At 37.0% G+C, this 23,211-nt stretch overlaps 2 protein-coding genes across 2 annotated transcripts in view; both read right to left on the reverse strand.

Moving 5' to 3' along the window:
- CNTNAP2 (contactin associated protein 2) overlaps positions 1-23,211 on the reverse strand; it is a gene marked incomplete at its 3' end in the record, with an annotated part of 2,047,702 nt that overhangs the window by 1,315,713 nt on the left and 708,778 nt on the right. The window lies entirely within an intron of this gene.
- Positions 18,952-19,787, reverse strand: LOC308432153 (U2 small nuclear ribonucleoprotein B''-like). Its single transcript, XM_080931881.1, has one exon. It carries the CDS (start codon positions 19,727-19,729, stop codon positions 19,052-19,054), a length of 678 nt encoding a protein of 225 aa, XP_080788007.1. The 5' UTR covers positions 19,730-19,787; the 3' UTR covers positions 18,952-19,051.

Consider the following 23,211-nt stretch of genomic DNA (forward strand, 5'->3'; position numbering starts at 1 on the left):
AAATAGCTCTTTATTCATTCTGAAGGGAATATTCAACTTTTTTAAAATTTCCTAGCTAAAGGCCATAAATTTTACCAAAATCACTTCTAATGTTATAGTCTATATTTACCAATGATCAAAGTAGACTCAAAATTGCAGGTCCAGACAGGCAAGATGGGTGAACATATCTGAAAAGCCTCTGCCAGGGATGATGACCAGAGTTTGATCTGTGTGACCCATATGGTAGATCATTCCTTAAATTCTACATGTGCTCTGCCAAGTGTACTACACCATCCCCTAATACACATGCACATAAAATTAAAAAAAAATAAATCCAAGTTCCATCCCTGCAGGTCAAGTAGGTAATATACATCCAAGTTTGAAAGCTCTTCATTAAGCCACTTAAGAGTTTGTAAGAATGTATTGGGTCGAACATTGTTATAATTCCAATTCTCTGTCTTTAGGGAGGGCAGGAGCAAGAGAGAGAGGATAGAGACAGAGAGAGAGTGAGAGAGAGGAAAGAGAAAGACAGAGAGACAGAGAGAGATAGAAGAGAGACAGAGAGAGAGAAGAGAGCGAGACAGAGAAAGAGAGAGAGAGAGTGACAAAGAGAGAGAGACAGAGACAGAGAGACAGAGAGAGTTGGATCTCAATAAACTGACCTCCAACCAAAAGTCAAATCCAGTCACTTGATGGTGAAAAAAATTCTTGGGACATGATAAACCAGCACAATTTCTGCCACAGCCAGAGGAACCAGAGCCAGAAAGAGAAGAATGGAGGAGGGGTGAATCTGAGAAGTCAGAAAAGAGATGAGTTTTTGTGCACAATAGAAACAGCCAACAGCACACAATTTGGAGGAATTGAACTGGTACTGACCTGTAAGCTTCCCCCATGAGGTCCAGAGCCCATAGTATGCAAGTGCAATAGAAAGTGCCAAGGGAACAAAATCAATAGCCACCCCCCACCTGTTAAACCTGCAAACAGCAACAATAAAGGAGGTGCAGCAAAACATTTTCAACAGTGCAATAGTGACATATCCTAGTGTAACCAAAAGTTACCTTGTACTCAAGGCTTGGTAGATAGAAACGAACTGATGCCTGATACCATAAATTTAGCCAATTTCGGTTTCTGCAGTGGTCAAGAGGCCTACAGCAGAAATTTTAATGGAATTTTGGTTTACGACAGTATTCATAACACCTTTAAGACCACCAATGAGGGTAACTTTTATTTAGGTACTTGTAAAGGAAACCTACAGCTAGAGTGTATCTGAAAAGAACATGAATACAGCACCCATGATACCTCATCAATATTACTGTCTGATTAATGCCTATATGATAACAATACCAGTTGATCTGCCAGTCTTGATGGGGAAATTCCAGAAGTACCTTCCACTAGATAAAGAGCTGTATATAGTAAGTCAATGAATTCTTAGGAGGGCAGAATTGATTTTTCTCCAAGAACAAGCACGCTGATATGTTATTCAATCCTGAGCAGCAATCCCTAAAGACACACACACACACACACACACACACACACACACACATATATATATATCACAAATGGGGGCTAATATTGTGTGGACTAATAGTGTGTGTGTATGTGTGTGTGTGTGTGTGTGTGTGTGTGTGAGTGAGAGAGAGAGAGAGAGAGAGAGAGAGAGAGAGAGAGAGAGAGAGAGAGAGAGGGACTATAGAGTAATAATATGTAACACTATTAATTATGGAAGAAGACATGAATCCACAAAGAATGATAGGGAGAAAGAAGTTGAAATGGAAAGAATGAAACATGGAAACATTATAAATATAGTATACTCACTTTTGACATAAAAAGAAATACAGATGTATTTATATAAACACCTAGTTGGCTTCAGGAAAACATGGGGCTCATCAGACGAAATGAGTTCCTAATGGTGGGTGGAGATGCTGTGTTATCTATCCAGAGAAGTCAGTCCAAATCCTTCTAGCTGCACAAGTACCACTATTGCTCTTATTACTTTGTTAGGAAACTCAAATGGTCTAAGAGTCTTTATGTGTGTCCTGATAAGATTTCCTTTTAGCTAAATTCTCTTTGGCATGTGTATTAATCCTGTGTTCAAATGAACTGGCTCAGGATTTAGATGAGTACCTTCAAGTTTGAGGAATGTTGAACCTGTTCATCAGCTCAATGATAACTGTAACTGCTTCTTTTGTAAACATCCAACCAAAAAGTCAATAATGCTGTTCAAAAAAGTTTTAAATATGAAACATTACAGAACTCAGAAGCATGCTCTTGAATCCTAACAAACAATGAGTTCATGCCTTACAAAATCTCCCAAGTTATCTGTCTTACACATCATCCAGAAATAATTTCATGTATTCTTTTTTTCCTCAAATCTGTTGAAAATGGAACCCAAGTGGTAGATAACTATGATCTCAGAATAAGATGAAATACATATTCTAATCTATATGTAAATATCACACCAATTTTCCTATTCTGAGCAGTAATCAAAAGCCATTTCATCCAGCTTTTGCAAATGTTCCTCATCATAATCTGAATTCCAACACTCAAAATTATGATATATCACATAAGCATTATTCACTGAGGGTAACTATGGATTTTATTTTTGTACATTTAAACTTCTATTATCCCACAGATTCTTAACATATGATTCATTAGAATAAACTAAAGAGAAACGTGTTAAATTTATTGACTCATTTGCTTAAAAATTAATTGAAATAAATGATGAATAATAGAATTTCAGAGGTGAGCAGTTGTAGTTCTGTGGAAGAGGGAGAACACTTGCCATGACTATTCAATCTCTAGTTACTACTGCCTTCCCAACACACACACACACACACACACACACACACACACATCACATCACATATATAAGGAAACACTGCATGCTACATCTGTTTGATAACTCAGTGAGTCTAGCCCTTGTTCTCTAATGCTGGAGATTTGTGTTCAATACCTAATACACATTTGGAGGTGGAAGGAGAGAACCAGCTCCTGAGAATTGTCCTTTTCCCACTACAAGATCACTGCTGTGACATTTACCATCTTCCCAGCAGAGACTTGTCCTCTTATCTCCAGATACATGTTGCTGTGGCAAGCAAAACTCCCATCATAGAGTGGCAATAGATGCTTAGTGGTAATCAATACAATATCACAAAAGTAAAAATATATAATTTCAGAAAATGAGAGGCCTATTGTGAAGAAGGGCATGGAGATTCTGAGACAAGTATTACGTATAGCATCAGGGAAAGAATCAGAACTTGAGGGCTTTTCCATACCTGTCACCATGGCATTCTTCAACAGAAGGTTATCTAACCTAAGTTCCTGTATTCATTTCACTGGTAGAAGAAGATGTCAGTATTTACTGCTTATCTGTGTGACTAAACTGAGACCAAAAGAACTTTATCAAAGAAACAAAAGGTCAACACACTCAAAATAACTTTCCAGTTTGTTCTGAGAGCTTTCTGTGGATTATTAGAAAAATTCCAGAAATTTATCTTGAGGAATGTTCTTGAGAAGTACAAAGTACACATAATTCCTCAGTGACTTTCCTTAATAATGTTATCACAATTTCTCAGTGACATACTAATCCTTTTATGAGGATGATATGATAAGGCAGGGAATCAAGTGACTCCAAGTCATAATTTCAATTAGTGCAAAAATATCATTGATAATAACGGTACTGACATAATGTGGTGCTGAAAATTTTTCAGTCAGGAATTTGACATGGTTAGAGGTAAGTACTGTTATTTTAACTTGGTTTTACAATAAAATGTGGTAACTTTTATTTTCCAAGACAGAATGAAAGTAGGTACAATAAATATTGATTGATTGCATTTTGTAATAGTAGTGGTAAAATAAAATAAGTAAAAAAGTCATCCACAACAAATTTTAAACAAAATACTATTACAAAATGTACAATTTAAAAATACCAAGAGAGCAAAACATTTGGGTTTTTTTTATTATTAGCTCACAGTTTATAAAGTTTGATACATACATACATACATATATATATGTATATAGTTTTAGCTTTTTAAATTTATTTATTTCATGTGTGTGAGTATACTGTCACTGTTTTCAAACACACCAGAAGAGGATGTCAGATTCCCATTACAAATGGTTGTGAGCCACCAGGTGGTTGCTGAGAATTGAACTCAGGACTGAGTCATCTCTCCAGCTCTTGTTTTTGTTTTTATATCAACTCCTCTGCTCAGAACCAAGACGTTTAATTTAATCACCTTAATCTATTAACGTCCAGGAATCTTGTTAAAAATGTATAGGTAGTATCTAATATACTTACCTCATAGGAAATGAATTGCACCTCCTATATAGAATGCTAAAACCCAACTTGTAGCAGACTCCTGAGCTAGTGAATAGAATTTCCCAGCCCTGGACCATTTGGCATCAATGCAATTGTTCTCTACAAGCTGTTCTGAGAATCTATTTATTTCTTAGCAACACATTAACACATTAACAACTTCATAGTGAGAGTGATCAGTTAGCTTTCTAGCCACTTGAGTTCCATGGGTCACAGACTCCAAGCATCTTCAACATTATTAGACATAAAAAAAACAAAAACTGCATGGCCTCCTACACCTATCATTTCAGCTCCTCCAAAGGGTGGTGCCAAGGGTCAGAAGTTTCTATTAAGGCATTTGAAATTTTCTAAATATGGACCACTATAGCAACAATATTCACCTTTACAATATAAGCACTATTTTCTTCTATAGCTATTCTCAACTAGAGAGTTCTCTGAGATTTTATTCTTCAATAAAAATTAACTTCATATAAAAAAATTGCTGACTGACTGTTGGTAATGTAAGCTCATCAGAGAAATGTTGGAATACAGACCAGTATTTGTAAAATTTTGCAGGTGTAGGGGTGCAACCCAACTGCTAAATTGTGTTTTTAGCATGAAGGAAGCCCCAAGCTCCACCTTTATTCATTCCTTCATTCCAAGCATGATGCTTCAGCACTGGAATGTTGAGACAAGATGAGACCTTCAAGAACACCCTCAGCTCAGCTGAAGAGCTCATCAGGGACAGTGTGTACTATGACAGGCCCTATCTCTGACGTAGTGATGAATAATATACTTTTTAAGAAAATGTCTAATCAAGATTTTTTTTTTGAAAGAAGTACTCAAAATTTTAAAACAGGTTTTGTTCATTCTTAACACTTGGTATTTGGTGAATCATATTGTAACACCATTATTATTTTACAAACTGTTAAATCTTCAGAAGTTAAATATCCTAATCCTATATATTGTTTTTACCAATTTCAAAGAACAAAAGCCATATTTATGAATATCTGGTAGTTAACTTTACTAGAGACATTTTTTAGGATGTAGTAATAACGAGCAGTACAATTCAAGTATAAAATAAGGAAGATGGAGAATTTCATGCATCAACACCACCAAACCCCCCAATTTTTTTTTGCTTAGGTGCTTTGTGAATTTCTGGGATATTACTACTTAATATATACTTTTAAATGCAATAATGAGCTGAAGGTCTAGGTCACTGTCACACTTAGTGATGGCACTTCACAGGATAATTAAGGAAGCCTGGTGTTTACATTTTATTTTCATAACCACTTTTGTCACTCTGTGAATTAATGTGGGAGTACTAAGTCTATTATAACTACACAGAGCTGGTTCAAAACAGTGTGAAAGCTTTCGTCTCCAATAGTGTGTTTTTGTGGCAAAAGGTTAATTTCGTTATATTCATTCCATTAGAGCTCAAAGAGGGCAGTTTCACTCAGATGTTGGAACACATGAATTGGGGCTGTCAAATGCAAATTCCACTCAAATTAAATGCCTACTTAAAATGAATTGTGCTTGTGTTTCAAAAGCATTACATTTAGCTGATGGCATGCACACTTGTCAGAAAGTAATACTGATTTATAGGACTTGCACAGTCAGCCAATGTTGGGGAAAATGGGAGAACCAGAGGGAATCAAAGGATGCTGGGTCTTTTCATGAAGACAAAATACAATATAAATGATGTAAATACACAGAAATGGGCTTAATGAGATCATGGAAATATTCAATCACACCACGGAGAGAAATGGTGAATTCCAGCCATAGAGCAACAGGGCATTAGTCTATCTAAAGCTATTATTCTCGATCTCCCCCTGTACCCTCCCTCTCCTCCTCTTATTCTTCCCCTCCCCACCCCATCAGGCTATATTGTTGTCTCTATCTTTGTTCCTTTTTTCTCTTTTTTAAAAAATGATTTTCAAAACAGCAATGTAAGAAAGAAAGGGTTTAATTTGCCTTCCACAAGATATAGAGCCCATAATGGTGAAGAAGACACAGCAGCTAAGGTTCACAGCAGCTGGCAACATTTCATCCACATCAGGACGTACACCATGAAGAATGATGAATGCTTGTGTTCAGCTTGCTTTTACTTTCTCATAAAATCCAGGTTTCTTACTAAAGGACAGGTGTCACTCATGGTGTGTAAGTCTCACTACCTCTGTTAGCATCCAAGATCTTCCCCCCACTTCCATGTTTACAGACAAGATTCTGGATCTCATCATACTGAAAATAGCTGTGAACCATCAACCAAGGTCTCTGTGGTCTTGTACTACATCTTCATCACAGGAAAGATGGATAAGAGAAACCACAAAAGTGTAAGATTCCAAACCAGCTTTGGCTGCTCAAAATAAATAAACAAGCAAACAACAACACAAAAATAAAGCAATGAAACATTCTAAAAGACAATAAATAAATAAATAATCAAAGATATACAGAAAAAGAGCAAGGTATAAAATAGTGTACATCAGGTTAAAAAAAAAAAAAAAAAAAAAACATAAAACCAGAGAGGAAATCAGAAGGGAATCAGAAAAAAATAAAGAACAAACTAACATAGTTCATGTGCCATTTGCTAAATGTTTGTAACCTCATTTTACTTGTAACAAACAGAAATTCAATAGTTATCAAAGGAAACTTCTTGCAAGTGAGAATATTTACTGTTTGTAATATTCAAGAGTCAGTCTTTTAACTCTTAAGTTGTTAATCAGCACCTCCACTCCCTGCTGTAGAATTTAAAAACATTCTCTTCACCTTCTTGGGCAGCTTGAGAGAAAACAAGTGTATTATACCCCATCTTCCTTTGATTTTTTTTTTAAGTTGCTGGTTTGTTTTGTTTTGTTTTGTTTTGTTTTTGAAAATAGACTCTTCCTTCATACAATACCTACCAACTAGTTCCCCTCCTTCTACTCATTCCTGCTACCCCTACCTCCTTCCCCTCTGCCAGAACTACTGTAGAGAAAGTGGGACATGCCACCAGACAGAAATGTTAAGGTTTAGTGACCTCAGACTCTAGAAGTCTCTGAGACTTGAGATCCGCAGGGTTCAAAGCATTGTTTCTTATCCATTTCTATACCTGCTCTGGAGCAGGTAGTTAACCACACCACCTCCTGGAGGAGACCATGGCAATCAGTCATGTAGCAAAATCATGAGATATCTTGATAGGCCCAAAGCATTCAGCCAGTGAGTATCCTTTCTTCGGCATTCCTTCCAGAAAAGGATATTTAATCCCTAGTTCCCCCCGAATAAAGTGCATGCATTCACACTCACAATTAAGTAAACCAGTATGAACCAAGGATCATCTCTTCATTAAGGATCACTGCTGGACCTTCACCTTAAAAACCTATGCCTAAACTTCCTGGGGTAGGCCTTCTCCTTGTGGAACTACATACTTTGGTATTCATTCATAATGTCCCTCCTTTCATGGTTCTGCCTTTCCCCTCTCACCCTGACACACTTGACACCCAGAGGAAAATGTGGACCCTCAGTTTCTGACTCTATGCTGAACATGTCGAAGGCGCTAGGGTAAGCAGAGAGGAGACCAGATGGACTTTCTGCTTTGGACTTTGCCCTGGCTACTCCTGGATGCTCTTCAAGCTCCCCCAACAGTGTGGCAGGGCATGGTACAACAGTCTACAACCACACCTCCTACTCTGTTTCCTATTCAATAAACAACATGCTTCTAAGAGACAGTAGTCAAACTGGACAAAATAAATTCAATACAACAACGTAAAAGACCTTATGTGGAGGCTGCACAAGGCAATCAGATAGAAGAAAAAACTTTCCAATGTTCCAAAGGGCACATGGCTTATTATGGTTATATCTGTCCATATACTGCCTTATCCTGAAAACAGAAAATATAGTTATGATACAGAAGTTTTATGTGGTTGAAAAGTCAAGTGTGTATAGAGTTAATGAGGAAAATTATTGGAGGAAGGTCAACAAGACAGAGATGATTTTTGTTTTGTGTTTAAAATGATGACCTATTTTGCTTTAATTTTAAAAGATTTATTTATTTTTCATCTGGTGTGTGACCCCCTAAGATTTTACATTTTAATTTTTAAAATGATGTGTATGTGTGTCTATACCTGTGTGTGTATGGATATGTGAGTGAAGCATCAGTTGCCAGTGACAGTGAGGTGTCAGACACCATTGGAGCCGGACTTACACTTGGGTTCTCTACTCTCTACCACCAAACGAGCTCTCCAGCCCAAGGGTTCTAATTTTCACTCCTTTAAATGAATACAAATTTCAGGACAAGGCATTGTCTGAATGGGAATTATTTGGGAAATGATATTCAGACTGTAAGCTCAGGTTAGATCAAATGCTACACTTATTAAAGTGCAGGGTCATCTATATTATTATAGATAGTTGCATTTTCTTTTATTTTTTTCTCTCCTACAACTTTATTTAAAAAAGAGGGATACATACACAGATTTTTGAAGGTATTTTGGCATAACACTATATGAATATTTTTGTCAGTACTTAATTCTTTTAGAGGTTTGATAGCATGCATTGAAATCACACTAGTTACTATGCATCAGAGTTTGACAACAGTTAATTATGATCTTTCAATGGAAATTACATACCTATGAGACAATTGCAGGAGTACTTTTTCCCAAGGGATTCATTACTAATTATGGACCAGCTGCCTGATGTAGGAGTTGGAAGTTTCTTTATATGGTTGCAACATAATCCATCTAATTTTTCAAATTGATAATTATCAAATACAACCATTATTGTATATTATACTAACAGTTCATTTTGGAAACCACAGAATGATGATAAAGATGATTTAAACACTGCCAGCCTTTTCTTTGTCTTTCTTATTTTTTCTTTTAGTATCCTAGGAAAATGATTCCAAGACATGTGCAGGTGATGACAGATGTCAGATAGACAGGACTTAAACAAGGACAAAGAATCAGAAATGCACATTGGTTTTTAAATTTTAATTCATGCATAGAGGTAGAGCTGTCTTTTCTTCTCTGAACCTTTTGACATTTGCAGCGACACATTCCACATTTTATTCTGTCATCTGTAATATTGGAAATGAAACACTATGCCTGATCAGAAGAATCAAGCAGGAAGCCAAGCAGAAGATAGATAAGTATCACATGGTCCATTGCCTGCAGAGATTGAGTCAGTGGCATCTAAAAGAACACAGAGAGGCCTGACACATAGTGCCATCCCACAGTCTCAGCCACACACATATGCATGAAGAAATGATTTATTCTTCAGATGGCTAGCCAATGCCTTACTAAGCTTTGAGGTCTCCAAAGAGCCCTGGACAATAGTAGATCTTAACACATCACTCCCCTGGAGCTGACCTGGAATAATTTTCTATAATTTCAATAGTAGAAATAATCATAGAAAGCTAATGAACAAAATAGGAGTATCTGTGCTCATATTAAAACTTGTATGTAGTCCAGAATACCACTGTATTTTCCATGTACTTCAAAAATGTGTTTTACTAGTTTATATGTCTAATTTTGCTCTAAATGTTTTTTTAAACATATGTTTGTTAAGTTATATTCTAAATGAGTGTAAGTGTATGCAGTTTGGCTATAGGGTCATGTTTCATCCCAAATGCTTTATATAACAGGAAAGACTAAAAAAATAAAATAAGATCTAATAACAATCTTTAAAAAAACAAATAAAAATATAGTTTTGGAGAGGCAAGCAATCTGTTTTCTAATTAGTTCACTTGAATTTTTATTTTTAAAAATGTTGATATTTTTAAAATATTATTTCATGTGCACGGGTGTTTGCCTGTGTGTGTCTGTATCATGTGTATGTAGTTCCTGTGGAGACCAGAAGAGGACTACCCCCCCCCCAACCAATGCCATCCCATTCCACCCCCTGGAATTAGAATTACAGACTACTCTGAGCTGCCACGTGGGTGTTCAAAACCCAGTCCAGGTCCTGTGCAAGAGAATGATTGAAGGGAATGGGTTATCTCCCTGCCTCATGGATGTCTTTTCCAGGTGGCACACATCTTTCCAGACTGAGTCATTTGGCCAGCCTTGTCCATGCTGACTCAATAATTTATGCCTGTGTGCCTCTTCCCTCGCTCTTTTTTTCTTGCAATCTTTGCTAAAATAATAATATGAGCCACAGCTTACATTAATGTGGTAATGAAAGTGAAACATGCTCTCCAGCTTAAAATCTGTAGAAACAATACAGATGAGAAAAATAACGTTTTAATGACACAGTTAATTGCCCAAACTGCACTGGTTTCTAGGGGCTCCATTTCACACAATGTACCTGCATACCTGGCAGTCACTACAAACATTTTACTGAAAACAGAAGACATATAAAGGAATATGCCTTTGAAAATAGAAAACAAGAGTCATTAGAAGAGATAGTCTGATCTTTTATAGCACAGTCATAGACAGGACTAATTTTCCATTTTTACATCTGTTTTCATAACAAAAAAAGCATTTTCTCACCCAGTGAGTGTGCATTTGTGCATGCTTGAGTGTATTTGTGTGTGTGTGTGTGTGTGTGTGTGTGTGTGTGTGTGTGTGTGTGTGTTTGTGTTATATACCATGGCATCTAAGAAGAGATCAGAGGGCAGGACAGGTTTGGTAGAGCCAGCACCCTGCTTCCATCTGGTAGAGGCAAGTTCCTTCTTTACTGCACACTCACACTTTTTGCTCATCTTACTATATAGTAGTGCAGGGATTTCCTGTGCTCACCAGATTCTTATGTGTGTTCTGGAGGTTAAAATCAGATTCTGATGCTTGTATAATAAGTCCTTTATTGATTGGATTATCTCTTTGGCCTTTTTTATTTTCTGTTACAGAATTTATGAGGCTACATCTGAAGGAATTAAAGCCACCAAATTTCCCTAATTTGTGTGCAAATATTTTCACCTCTTATAAAATCTCATTATTGAGAACATGTTTAGCATTTGATGTAATCTGGTGGTTCTAGGTGACACATCAACAACAATGAAATGAAAACTGCCTTGCTGAACACACTTCACCATCACTGAAGGAGATGGACCACTCTCATCATTATTACATGTCTCCATCTGTAACTTAGATGGACTCCCAGGAAATTATTATCTATGGATAATATTTCTTTGGATCCCTTGCAATGACCAATTTTTTGTCAGAAGAACATGGGCATCAGTAATGCGTGTGAATATTTTGGGTTGGCACTTTAAAGTACTCTCATGGCTTTCTTCTTTTTCATGCTTCCAGGCTACATGGGATCTTAGGATCCCAGGCTATGTGGACTCAGAAGATGAAGGGAACCTGTCCCTCCATCATTCTGAGGAAGGCTACTTGTTAACCGACAACAGCTTCTTTGGAGAGTTTATGAAGTTAGAAATAGATTTTCATTGTGCAAGTTTCTTGACTTAAGTATTTTTTGTAATATTATCTTCTGCAAAACTGATACAAAATAGCTTTCCATTCAAAGCATGTATTCAGTTATTTTTTTTCCCTATGACACACTAGGGTTGGCTAATTTGACATCTTTTAAAATTCTTATTTTATTTGTCTTTCCCTTTTAAGGTTACACTGACCACAATCCCATTCTTTTGTTTCCTTTCAGTCATTGAATTCTATGTTTCATATTCTTTGCCCAGTTAGTCTGTTTCAAAGTTCACATTGCTTCCAAACCCTCAGATCCTTTCATTCCATGTGTGACAATGACTACTTCCTCTCTACTAGGAGAAGCATGATGTAGTGTTGAAAATCTTTACCTGCAGGCAGGTGACATTCTGTAGCTTGGGTAAAACTGTTATGATATTAGCAGAAAAAAATGTAGAAATGCTGTTACTTGACAGATTATATATTACTATTCACTTTCGAATGCTTCCTCTATGAATTCAGGAAGGAGATTACAGCTTATGTGGATATTGTTTCTTCCTTCTACAAATTACATCGTCCTTAGAGGCCTTCAGTTGCAATATTAGCTAGATTTTATTTTATCCTATGGGAATAAGAATTGTTTAATCCATCAATAAAAGAAGGGAAGGGATTTTTCCATGGGTCCAAAATACATAGAGAATGGAGCCTATTTCAAGAAGGAATGAGGAGAGTCAGCCATGCACACATAGAGTGTAAATATTGGTTTTATTTTCTTAAAAGGAGCTATAAGATGAGGGCCATACTCCAGCTCTATAAGTACACGGCTTTGGGCTGTGCCCAGAGGATTTCTGTCTATTTCTATGCCTAGGTCTGAAACCTAACATCTGTTCATATAAAGTATGAATCTTGAAGGTTTCACCTCCCAGCCTCTGTCAACTAACCTAGGCTGAGAATGTTTTAACCTTGGAGACTTACTCGTGAATAAACTCACCTTTTCTAGCTTTTTCTAAACTCTAGCGGGTTGGTTAAATCAGTAGTTCTGTCTCAAAGTTTTCTCTGAACTGTCTATTGAAATTGGCTTCTCTCTGCTTCAAACTGAATTGCTTTGTTTATAAAAACTGCCTCTAAACATTATAAGCTGAACTGCACTGGCTACATAAACAGAACTACGAAGCTGTTCAAAACTAACTCAGCTCAAGTGCCCAAACTAAACTCTCTCTCTCTCCCTCCACCACACTTAAGTAGCTTCTTTTTTTTTTTTTGTCTGTTTTTGTGAAAGTTGAGCATAATCTATCTCTGATGCATTCTGTCAATTCTTTCTCTGATTCACCACTTTGTCTGCCTCTCACTTAGAAGTGATTGTCTGGAATTCAATTTATATAGTAAAGGCATGTCTATCTTCTAGCCAGTGTAATTAAAGGTGAGTTGCCTGAATGCATTCTAGCTGGATCACACAGACCTAGAAGATCTTTGAACTTGGTCCTTTGCCAGAGTAGCCATGTTGCTGGATTAAAATTTCTCTGCAATAGGGGAAACAACTAGGAAAAGGGAAACTGACTATAAGGGCAGTGACCTAAGTCATTTTAAGAGGATGACTACCAGTATAGGAAGAGTCCATGACAGAAGAAAAAGCCAGAGAGACAGTTGTAAAAGGAATTTAAAGTCCAGATGTTGTAAGTACATTCTAACTTCAGCCCGATATCCCTGGAGGGCAGGAAGACCATGATTCACAGTTTGCCAATGACTTACAAATCAATAAGATGGGACAGATGCACACAGTTGATTCCCAAAATATAGAAAAGCAGTAAGATTCTCAGGACTATGGGTATACATCTTGTGTTAATATTTCTTAGGACAAGTACCAATTCTGGGAGTGTTGTTTTCATCCTTTATTGTTTTATTTCTTATACTCCTTTTCCTTTTGGTTCAGTTAACCAAATTTTTGTTTGTTTGCTTGCTTGCTTGCTTGCAATAGAAAGTGGTCTGGGCTTGGTGACTGTCTCTCTGGGCCCTTGGTGTGCAGTCTGGGCTGTGCTGGGCTATAGGTGGTATGTAACATGGTAGGTGGTCTGCTTAGCAGACCATTTTCTGCTCTCACGACTGATTGACAACTGAAACGGCAGTCCTGTCACACAGTGCCTTGGCTTTGATTTTACAAAGATAACTGAACTTATTAAGTTGTCTGAGATTTTCCAAGAAGATCCTAAGCTACTAAGCAGAAAGAAGTAAAATGTAGATTAATAGTTTGATGGGATAGAAAAAGGCCCTGTGTGTAGCTAATACCCTAGTCTAAGATGTGTCTCTATGATAGGAAACAGCCAAGGGATTGCTCTTTGTGCTCCAGCACCATAAGCACTTTTCTATACTTATATCTATCTTATCAGGTAACAACGGCAGCCCAAACAATCTCCAAATTCTTTGCACAGTGCTCAGTCTCTTAAAAAAATATGTGTAGCCTTGAAAAATCCTTATAGGAGACTTCCACTTATGTATCTCTGTTTCATATCTTTCTACATAGTTACACAGGAGCAGTTTGAGCCCTGAAGCACTGAAATGCAGATAGAAAGAAGGCTTGTTCAGAGAAAGCACTGACTACTGCACATTTTCCTTATACTATAGAGTAGCTGCATGGGTCCATTTAAAAATTAAACACACAAAATGCATAGGGTCTCGCAGTTTATTTTAAAATCTCCAGTGGGAAACTGTGTCTGCGTTCCTTATGGTGTATTGTTCAGCATTTTGTGCCTTGTTCTTAGAACCTTCTCCACCATTAGCTAACAAAGGGAACCATGACTGTTTCTCCTACAACATGTAGCACAACCCTCTGGACTTTGTTATCAATACAATCAACTTTTATACCAGACTAACAATCAGAATTAACCATCAAATTGTGCAAATAGGAAGATGAGTTCAGAACCCCAACTCCTGTATTATTAAAGCCTTCCCTGGATTTGGTGGTAGGTAGGAGACATAGGATGGGGCTGATCCCTAGAGCTTACCTGTTAGGCAGTATAGCTGCAGTGATTAGTTCCAAATTCCACAATTAACTTTGTTTTGAAAAATAGGTAATAACTATATAAAGAAATACATCTAATACAGACTTTTGGCCTCCAAATGAACAGGCCCCAACTTCAAAATAATCTACATCAATCTCTGCACATAGATAAAGACATTAAAAAACTGAAATAGAATAAACTCCTTGAGTTTCCATTTGATCCCAGAAAAAAAAAAAAAGGATATCATTAAAAGCAAAAAAAAAAAAAAAAAAAAAAAAAAAAAAAAAAAAAGCAGAGACCAACAAAATAACAAAAACCCACATACAACAAAGAAGCTTCCTTTTTCAAATGATGGAAAAGTTAAAACTGGCCCAAATGCAGAAACACCTCACTATGAGGTGTCCACAATCAATTAGGAAATCTACGATACAACCTCTATACCTAAACCTGGTTGGGTATTGTAGGGAAGAGGGCAAGAAGATTCTAAGAGACCGAGAACAAGGGAGGCCAGTGTGGTTATGACTTCTAGCTATAAAAAAGTGGTTATATCTATAACATGTCAACAATATGCCTGCCTCAACAAGACCTGAATGACAACAGGAGGTAGCAGGGCAACATGAATAGAGTAGATAGAAAAAAATCTCATAGGGCACAACCCCATAATGAAAAGCTGAAGATAACTAATGACTTCTGAGAGAGGGAGAATTGCTCTTTTCACAGAATGAGGCACCTAAGTGTTTATCCAGTACCAAGTGGTCAGCTATGAAAACATACTCACATGTAACACTAAACTAACTCAGCTGGTTGCATTTACTTTAATAAAATACATATAGATCTAAAAAATGTATAAACTTGCCAGACACTGAAAAGTAAATATCTGTGACCCTCTCTGATGGCTGCTGGCCACTGACCCAAGAAGACAAAGAGAACAACAACAAAAAGAGACAGATTGACTTCTGGATCAACTTCAGTGAGGATGCTTAACTTTATTCACTATGGACAAGGGTAGGTATCTTCATTATTGGATAGGGTTTGAGTACTTTATTTACTTGAAGAAGAATTCCAAGAACCTGCAGGGCAGATTCTTATCAGGAGAGAAGAAACTGAAACTCTATTGTGTCCTTGGGCTACTTGAAAAAGCCTCAGGCAGTTCTGGGGATTACAGGAGGGAAAGGCTGATTGGTCATAGCACAGTATCTAATTATCATACAGCAGGAAGGGCTGAGCCGAACTTATGTGCTGAACCATGCAGTGCTTGCAAGAAGATTTATAGAGGTTCATAAATCAGGTAACTGTACTTAGAGATACTCTCCAGATAAGATCAGGCAGAGAAAAGGAAGCCCCACTGAGAAAGTGAGTCCTTCATGTTACCCCACACTTGGAGAGCTATCCTAACATACAGGGTTTATTACAATATTCAATATATCCTGCATATTCTTTCAGATCCCTCACATGTAAAAGCAAAAATTTCGAATAAAAAAAACATTTAAAAAAACAGAAGGTGTGAAATCTGACTATAAAAGAGGTGTAGAGGGAGTATGAATAAGAAGGCTAGGAAGGGGGGCTAAGTGTTGGGTGTGGAAAGAAAGTATGGTATAGGCATATATAGAAAGATCATAAAGAAGACAATGGAACCCAGTGACATGTAATCTGAATGATTAAGATTCCAAAAAAAGTGAATGTTAATAAATATGCAAATATAAGTACAGCAGCTTTCACCAGCAATTTTAACATGAATAAAGACCTTAATTCTATACACAAGCTTACTTCTGCCTTCAAGTGTCCTTCTTAGAGCACAGAGCCAGCATTAATGGATTCAGAAATGTCCTAGATCCCAACATTACAACAACCCACCTACGCTAATCAGTTATACTATACATGTATGGACATTGTGCTGCTTAATTTTTGTCAATTTAACAAAAACTAGGGTCATTTGGGGAAAAAGAACCATGAAAAAATACTGCTGTCAGTTTGGCATGTAGGTGAGTCTATGAGGCAATTCCTTAACTGATACTTGATGTGAGAGAACTCAGTCCATTGAGGGTGGTTCCATACCTATGTCATGGGTTATACAGGAAAGGTAGCTAATCAACTCCCAGTGAACAAGCTGGTAAACATACTTCCTCCATGTCTCTGCTTCACTTCCTGCCACTGAACTTTTGGCCTTTCATGAAGTGTTGCAATTCAGGACCAGGTGCCTAATAAATCTATTCTTTCTGAGGTTGCTAGTTGATCTTGTGGTTTTACCCCAATAGAAAGTAAGCTAGATCCTTCCTCTGCTACAGTGATGTCATTTAGTGCCTGTTTTCAAAATGATGATAAGCATACAAATAGCAAAGACTCTCAGAATAACTTTATTATTGTGATATCGAAAATAAAATTTCCAAATTGACTTAAACAATTCCTCAAAGGATTCAGTGGTGGTGCAGGTTTGTATATGAATTTCTTGGAGTCTAATTCAATTTTTCTATGACTCTTTTCTTGTACAACTCCAGTATTTCTATCTTCAAGCTGATAACTCCAGGATATCGAAAGGACCACATTGGTTTGGGGCCACAATCCACATACCAGATGGTCTAGAGACCACCAGAAATGGTCTTCCATAATCATAAAACAACTATCCTAAACTCCCTTTGTCTAAGTCTCTTTAGTCCTGAGCTAAATTGGTAATCACCCAGGAACAGCAAGCAGGAAGAGAAATGATTCAGCACTAGCCCCCTACCTGTGTCAAACACATTTCAGGAAGTCCTTCTTGTAGCAAGAAAGCTGGGCTTATGACAAGGTTTCTAAGAAGGGAGGCATACCTTGCAGATGAAGTTGGAGTTAATCACCCAGAAATGATATGAATGACACCACAGGGGATAAGATGAAAGGAATACAGGAAATTAACTCACCAAGTTGCCACTAGTGACTGCCCAAAATAGTGATGGTAAGTTGAATTAAGCAATGAATATTCAAATACCAGGTTTCCTCACCCTAAAATGGCACCCAGGTTTGTTGCAAACTACTGATCACAAGCAGTCCTCTTCCATTAGCTTTCCCAGTACCTGAGAATAAGGGAGCACATAGTACAGAGTACATGCCTGCTGTGCTTTTTAAACACAGTTTTCATAAAGTCTTATATAGTGGGTTTTGTAATATTGCCCACAATTTTATTGATGAAACTTTTCCTGTTTTCCTTATTAAAATAGATTTTTCTCTCTTGGCACTCTAACAATTTTAAAATGTTTCTGTAAGGGTGTTACACAGCACTTTATACCTTCTCACTAAATACATATGAAAGAGAAGTCACTTTGCATCGCATATCAGTGTGGACCTAGAGTCATCTCACTCAGGAAAGACGCATGCTGAGTGCCAGACCTAGCATCATCACTCAGGAAGGACGCATGCTCAGTGCCGGACCTAGAGTCATCACTCAGGAAAGACACATGCTCAGCGCACTTGCCCTGCTCTTGTTCCCAACCACAGGGGGTCACTGAGCCCGTGCTCAATGTTCTGTACGACTGAGAAATTGAAATCCTAATTTTATTTCTAATTTAAATTTAAATAGCAACACATGATTTCTTACTACGAGGGGAGACAGTGCAGCAGTGGGTTTTTGGTTGTTTGATTATTGTTGGAGACGTGGTATCACTCTGTAGCCCTTACTGGCCTACAACTCAATACGTAGACAAGATTGGCCTCAAACAAATATCTTCATATCCGGGATTAAAGGTGTGCAAGAGTACACCTACCCTCAAGGAAGTTTTTTTTTTTTTTAAATACGACAAATGTATTTGTTAGATAACCTATAGCTAACTTCTATGATTCAAAGCAGGTAAAATTTGAAAGAGGCTCTCCAGAATTAGCTTCTCACAGTCTGGATCTGCACTAATTTAATGTGATAAGAGTTATATATCCATGTTTTCTGCAGGTCAATAGCTCAGATGACTTGCTGTATGTGGTCATGAATACTCTCATGGTGGCTACACGGGTGAGAAATTATTTTATTGTCTTATGTTTAACAGTTTTAAATATAATTTAATATATGGGAGACATTAATGTTAATTAAAATGCGAGACAAATAAAAAAAAGCGGGTGTTTAAATTTTGTTCTCATGACATAATGATACTTTAGGAAAAGAAGCATTCTTCCATATTGATTTTAATTCCAGAACATAACTTCGTTTGGACTGAAATATGCTACTTGAGCATATGGGCAGCATATACTATCACCGCTGAAATATACGTGAATAAAACAATTTGGGTTTTATTTTTTATTTTTTTTTTTCAGAATACAAATAAAAGTTTATTGTACAAAATTTCATAGTTCACCAGAACTATAAAAAAAAATATTAGGTGACTCTCTTCCCAAAACTTCACCTTCACTTCCAACCATTTAGAATGACTGACTGTGATCAGAACATACTATAAATAACACCAAGTCCTTTAACACTGGCCTCCCACGTGTTACTTCTTGGCATAGGTGATCTTCATGGCATGAGACGGTGTGATCTTAAACCCTTGCAGAGCATCTCTGGCAGCTCCAGCCTGTCCATCATTTTCAAATTCTACAAATGCAATGTCATGTCTCCCTGGCACCAAGCGAACTTCCTTGAAACCAGGGAACTGGTTGAACAACATGGATAACATCATCTCATTCGTCTCCTCTGGTAAGTTATTAAGGAACAGGATATAGTTTGGAGGGTAATCAGGAACCTGAGGATTTGGTGCTGCATTTCCTTGGGTATTAGCTGTATTTGGTGTTCCCTGACCAGGCTTCTTGTTCGCAGCTGCTGCAGCCTGTTCCATGGTCTTAGCTTTCTTCTTTTCCTTTTTCTTTTCCTTGTCAGCAAAGGTACCACGCATTTTAGATATTATATCAGAATCTGTTTTGGCGTACTGAATTCTCATTGGTTTACCATAAAATGGAAATCCTTGTAACTGTCTCAAAGCATTTGTGGATGAGCCCAGTTCCTTAAATATAACAAAAGCCTGCCCCCTCATCTTCATGGTCTTTAGAGCCACAATATCTACCACTTGTCCAAACTGAGAAAAAAGGGCGTATAGAGATCTCTTCAACTCTTCTTTTTTAATTTTGTCATTCATGTTGTTGATATAAATCGTGTGATTTGGTCTGATATCCATGTTTGGGTAAAACCCTTCACGTAGCCTGAAGTCGGCGCGGTTCCCTTGAAGCCAAAGCCGGAAGCACAATTTGGGTTTTAAAAGAAGGTCTATGATTATATTTGTTAACCTGGTATTTGGCTTTAAATATGCTATCTGTTAGTTTACTGGAAATATTTACTTCCTTATTTGAAATTATTGTTTGTGTAAGATTGCTAACCCTTTCAAGGTTGAATGCCAAGTCATCCACTTATCCAATTTAAATCAAGACAAGTAAATAAGAATATATTGGGAAAGACATCGGGATTAGAATGTATAAATCTAGCCATAACATTTAAGCAGGTAAATTAAATGAAGCTTTTGGGGCCAATGTAGAATATTTCTAACCTATCTTTCATCACCCTGTGCTACTGGGTTGAATACTTCTGTCTCCCTTAATGCATCCAATGACTGCTTGGCCTTAAAACAATGATATTAATAAGACAGGTTTTGACAAGTAAGTCACAAGGTCACACACTCATAGTTGAGATGTAACCCTTAAAATGTTCCCTTTTGAGGTTTCTGATTTATCACCATATCAAAGCAAAACAGGGGAAACAGGCCATCTACAGCAGGTTCCTCACCGGAGAACCATCTCAAGCCAGAGCAGACTGCTACCGGGATCTGGGGCTCCCCAGCTTCCAGAACTGCAAGAAACACATTTCTTTCATTTATTACTAGTCTTTTAGACACCTTGTTGTAGTACAAATGGATTTAGAAGTGTTTTCATACTGATTTCATGTTTGTTTGCTTTCAGATATATCTACATATCCCACATTCTGGCGGAGTTTTAGGATGAGCATGCCTTTCTATTCCTCTTCATAAGAAAGTCTTTCCAATAATGACTATACTCTAGATAATTAGTACATATTATAATATTAATGAAGTATTATCAGTCTTATATTTATCCATGTTACATACATTGCAAGCATTCAGTGGGGCTGTTGATTCACCTTACAGTTAGATGAACAAGGTAGGGATATCAGTCATCGGTACAGTACAGTTTTGGCTACACCATTCACTGGTTTGGGGAATCTTTTGATCTTGTTATTTGTATGTGACATAGAAATGAAAATCATATCTTTGAGAATCTTGGGATGTAGCTTTAATAAAAATAAACAAATATTGTGCTTGATACATAGTAGCTGCTCAGGATATGGTAATTATCTGTTTGAAAATAAGTGGCAATCATTTTTTAATTTATAGATATTCTGCGGTGTATTAAAGAGTATATTAAGTAATGTTCAATGCAAAACTTTTGGCAGTGTATATGATAAATAATACACAATGACATAAAAATAATTGTGATGATAGTAATATCTATAATAATTCTGTTCTCTTTAAGCATCGTGCATTGCTTCTTCTACACCCTTTATGAATAACCCACTGCTTCTTATACACACGTTAAGCATCACACACTTCACTGTGCTCATCACTTAGAACAAGGACACTCCTGTATCCTGCTTGCTGAATGTCTTGTTGGCTGTCTCTGCCCTTACTCCTGATGATGCTTCTAGCTTCCTTATGTTCTGTGTAATACTGATTTGGTTTTAATTTGAATTACCCAGATATTTTTAAAGTGTACTATTCATATTTAACAGACTACTAAGCAATTTTGTCTGTGGACTAAACTCTTTAGTTTCAACTAGGTGTGAAATCCATAAATTAATGAGAAAAAAAATTCCAGAAATGGTTTCCTGTTGCCAACTATGTTTTAGCTAACTTGGGACTCTAATTCTTCTCACAAAAAATGGAGAACTATTTCTTTCTGGTTTTATTTGGAGAACTGATTGCATTTGTCTCCCCTCTATCTCATTCTACATATATGTATTTGATTGTCATTTTTAGTACTGAATACTAAAATATATTTTCTTATAAAACTAAAAATATAAGACTAAACTGTTTATGGTGCCTCGAAGGCATAAATGTATGCCAAATATACCTATTTGGATTATGTTCCCCAGGTAAGGCCACACAACATCAATTATTAAAGGACAAGAGGAATGTCTCAGCATGGGCATTGAACACATCCAGACAACGAATTCTCAGCTAAAAGATCTATTACCCTGGAGGGATAAGCAGTGGTTGGGTAGGAGCTGCCACTAGGTCAAATAAAAGCATCATCAGGTATTACTACAGAGGTTCTTTTTAGGATAAAAGGGACAAGTCTGTACTAGGATGAGTTAGTAAATCCCATTTGAACAATTTAGCCAGTGTAGCCAAGTAAAGAAATTTGATTTTGGTACTTTGGTGTTTACTCTCAGGAAGCACCCAGTTGTCAAACTAGAAAGTAGATCTTAAGGTCTAACTTTAGGAATATTATCTAACATTTTAGCAAAGGAGAGGGGAAGAGGGAAGAGAATACCTGTCAATACTATGTTTACAATTATTAGGCCTGTTAGCTCTTTAGAGGGTGTTCTAACTGTTAAGCCATTTTATATTCAGACATGTATTATACGATGCAGTTAATGCTAGGCATACTCTGACTACATGGGCATGGCAGATTGTTCTTGGGGAGATATTAATATAGTGTGTTGACTTAGTACAAGATAAGATATATAACAAAAAAGCCAGCCAGGCAAAATTTGCAACTCTTATGGGTCCAGATTTTATTTTCAGTGCTGGGAATTTCCAGCCTCATTTGGAGCTTCATACACTTTATTCATGTGATCTAATGAGGAGTATTCCAAGCAGTTCTAGCTTAAAGTAATTTGTGTTCTAAAGAAGAATGGAGTGTTTTATCTCTCATGTCATCAGAATACCTCTTCCTGATCTCTCTGTACAAGGCACACTAAGACTAGAACAATGGAGATTGCTCCTGATGGAACTTAGGTAGATCTTGTTTTCAGCACTAGTGAAAATTCTCAGATCACTGAAATATTCACTGATGCTCCAACACAAGTAGCTTAAGAAACACTTCAGAGAGGTTTTCTAGGGAAAAAAAGTTATGGAACCCAGTCAGAAAATTAGGGTAAGATGGAGAAGATAGATTAAAAGTACTTTTACTTGAAGTTGAACAATTGTTCGTACTTGTGGGAAGCTGGATAAGAGAATATAAATCTCTGTCTCTGTCTCTTTGTGTCTGTTTCTCTCTCTCTCTCTCTCTCTCTCTCTCTCTCTCTCTCTCTCTGTGTGTGTGTGTGTGTGTGTGTGTGCACGTGCGTGCATGTGTATGTGTGTATGGATGTGTGTGTGACATGTGTATGTACATATATGAATGTCTGTATATAAATTATTGAAAATTTTGCATATAAATACAACAAAGGAGTCATATTTACCCCTTTTCCTCCTCTTCCAAATTGTCCCTAACTTCTATTATTTTGTTTTATGACAATGGTTTAAGTCCAAATATGCGTGTGTGAGGCTAATCCATTAGACAACAGGAAAACTACTAGTAGCCAAACATTAATAAACAAAGCAAAGCAAGGCAGGGCACAGCAAGGCAAAACAAAAGAAAAAACAAC

Source organism: Micromys minutus (genome assembly GCF_963924665.1).
Source record: "Micromys minutus genome assembly, chromosome: 18".
NCBI lineage: Eukaryota > Metazoa > Chordata > Mammalia > Rodentia > Muridae > Micromys > Micromys minutus.

What these genes read in the sequence shown, in the direction of transcription:
- LOC308432153 (XM_080931881.1), bottom strand. Translation starts at nt 19,729, where the DNA reads ATGGATATCAGACCAAATCACACGATTTATATCAACAACATGAATGAC.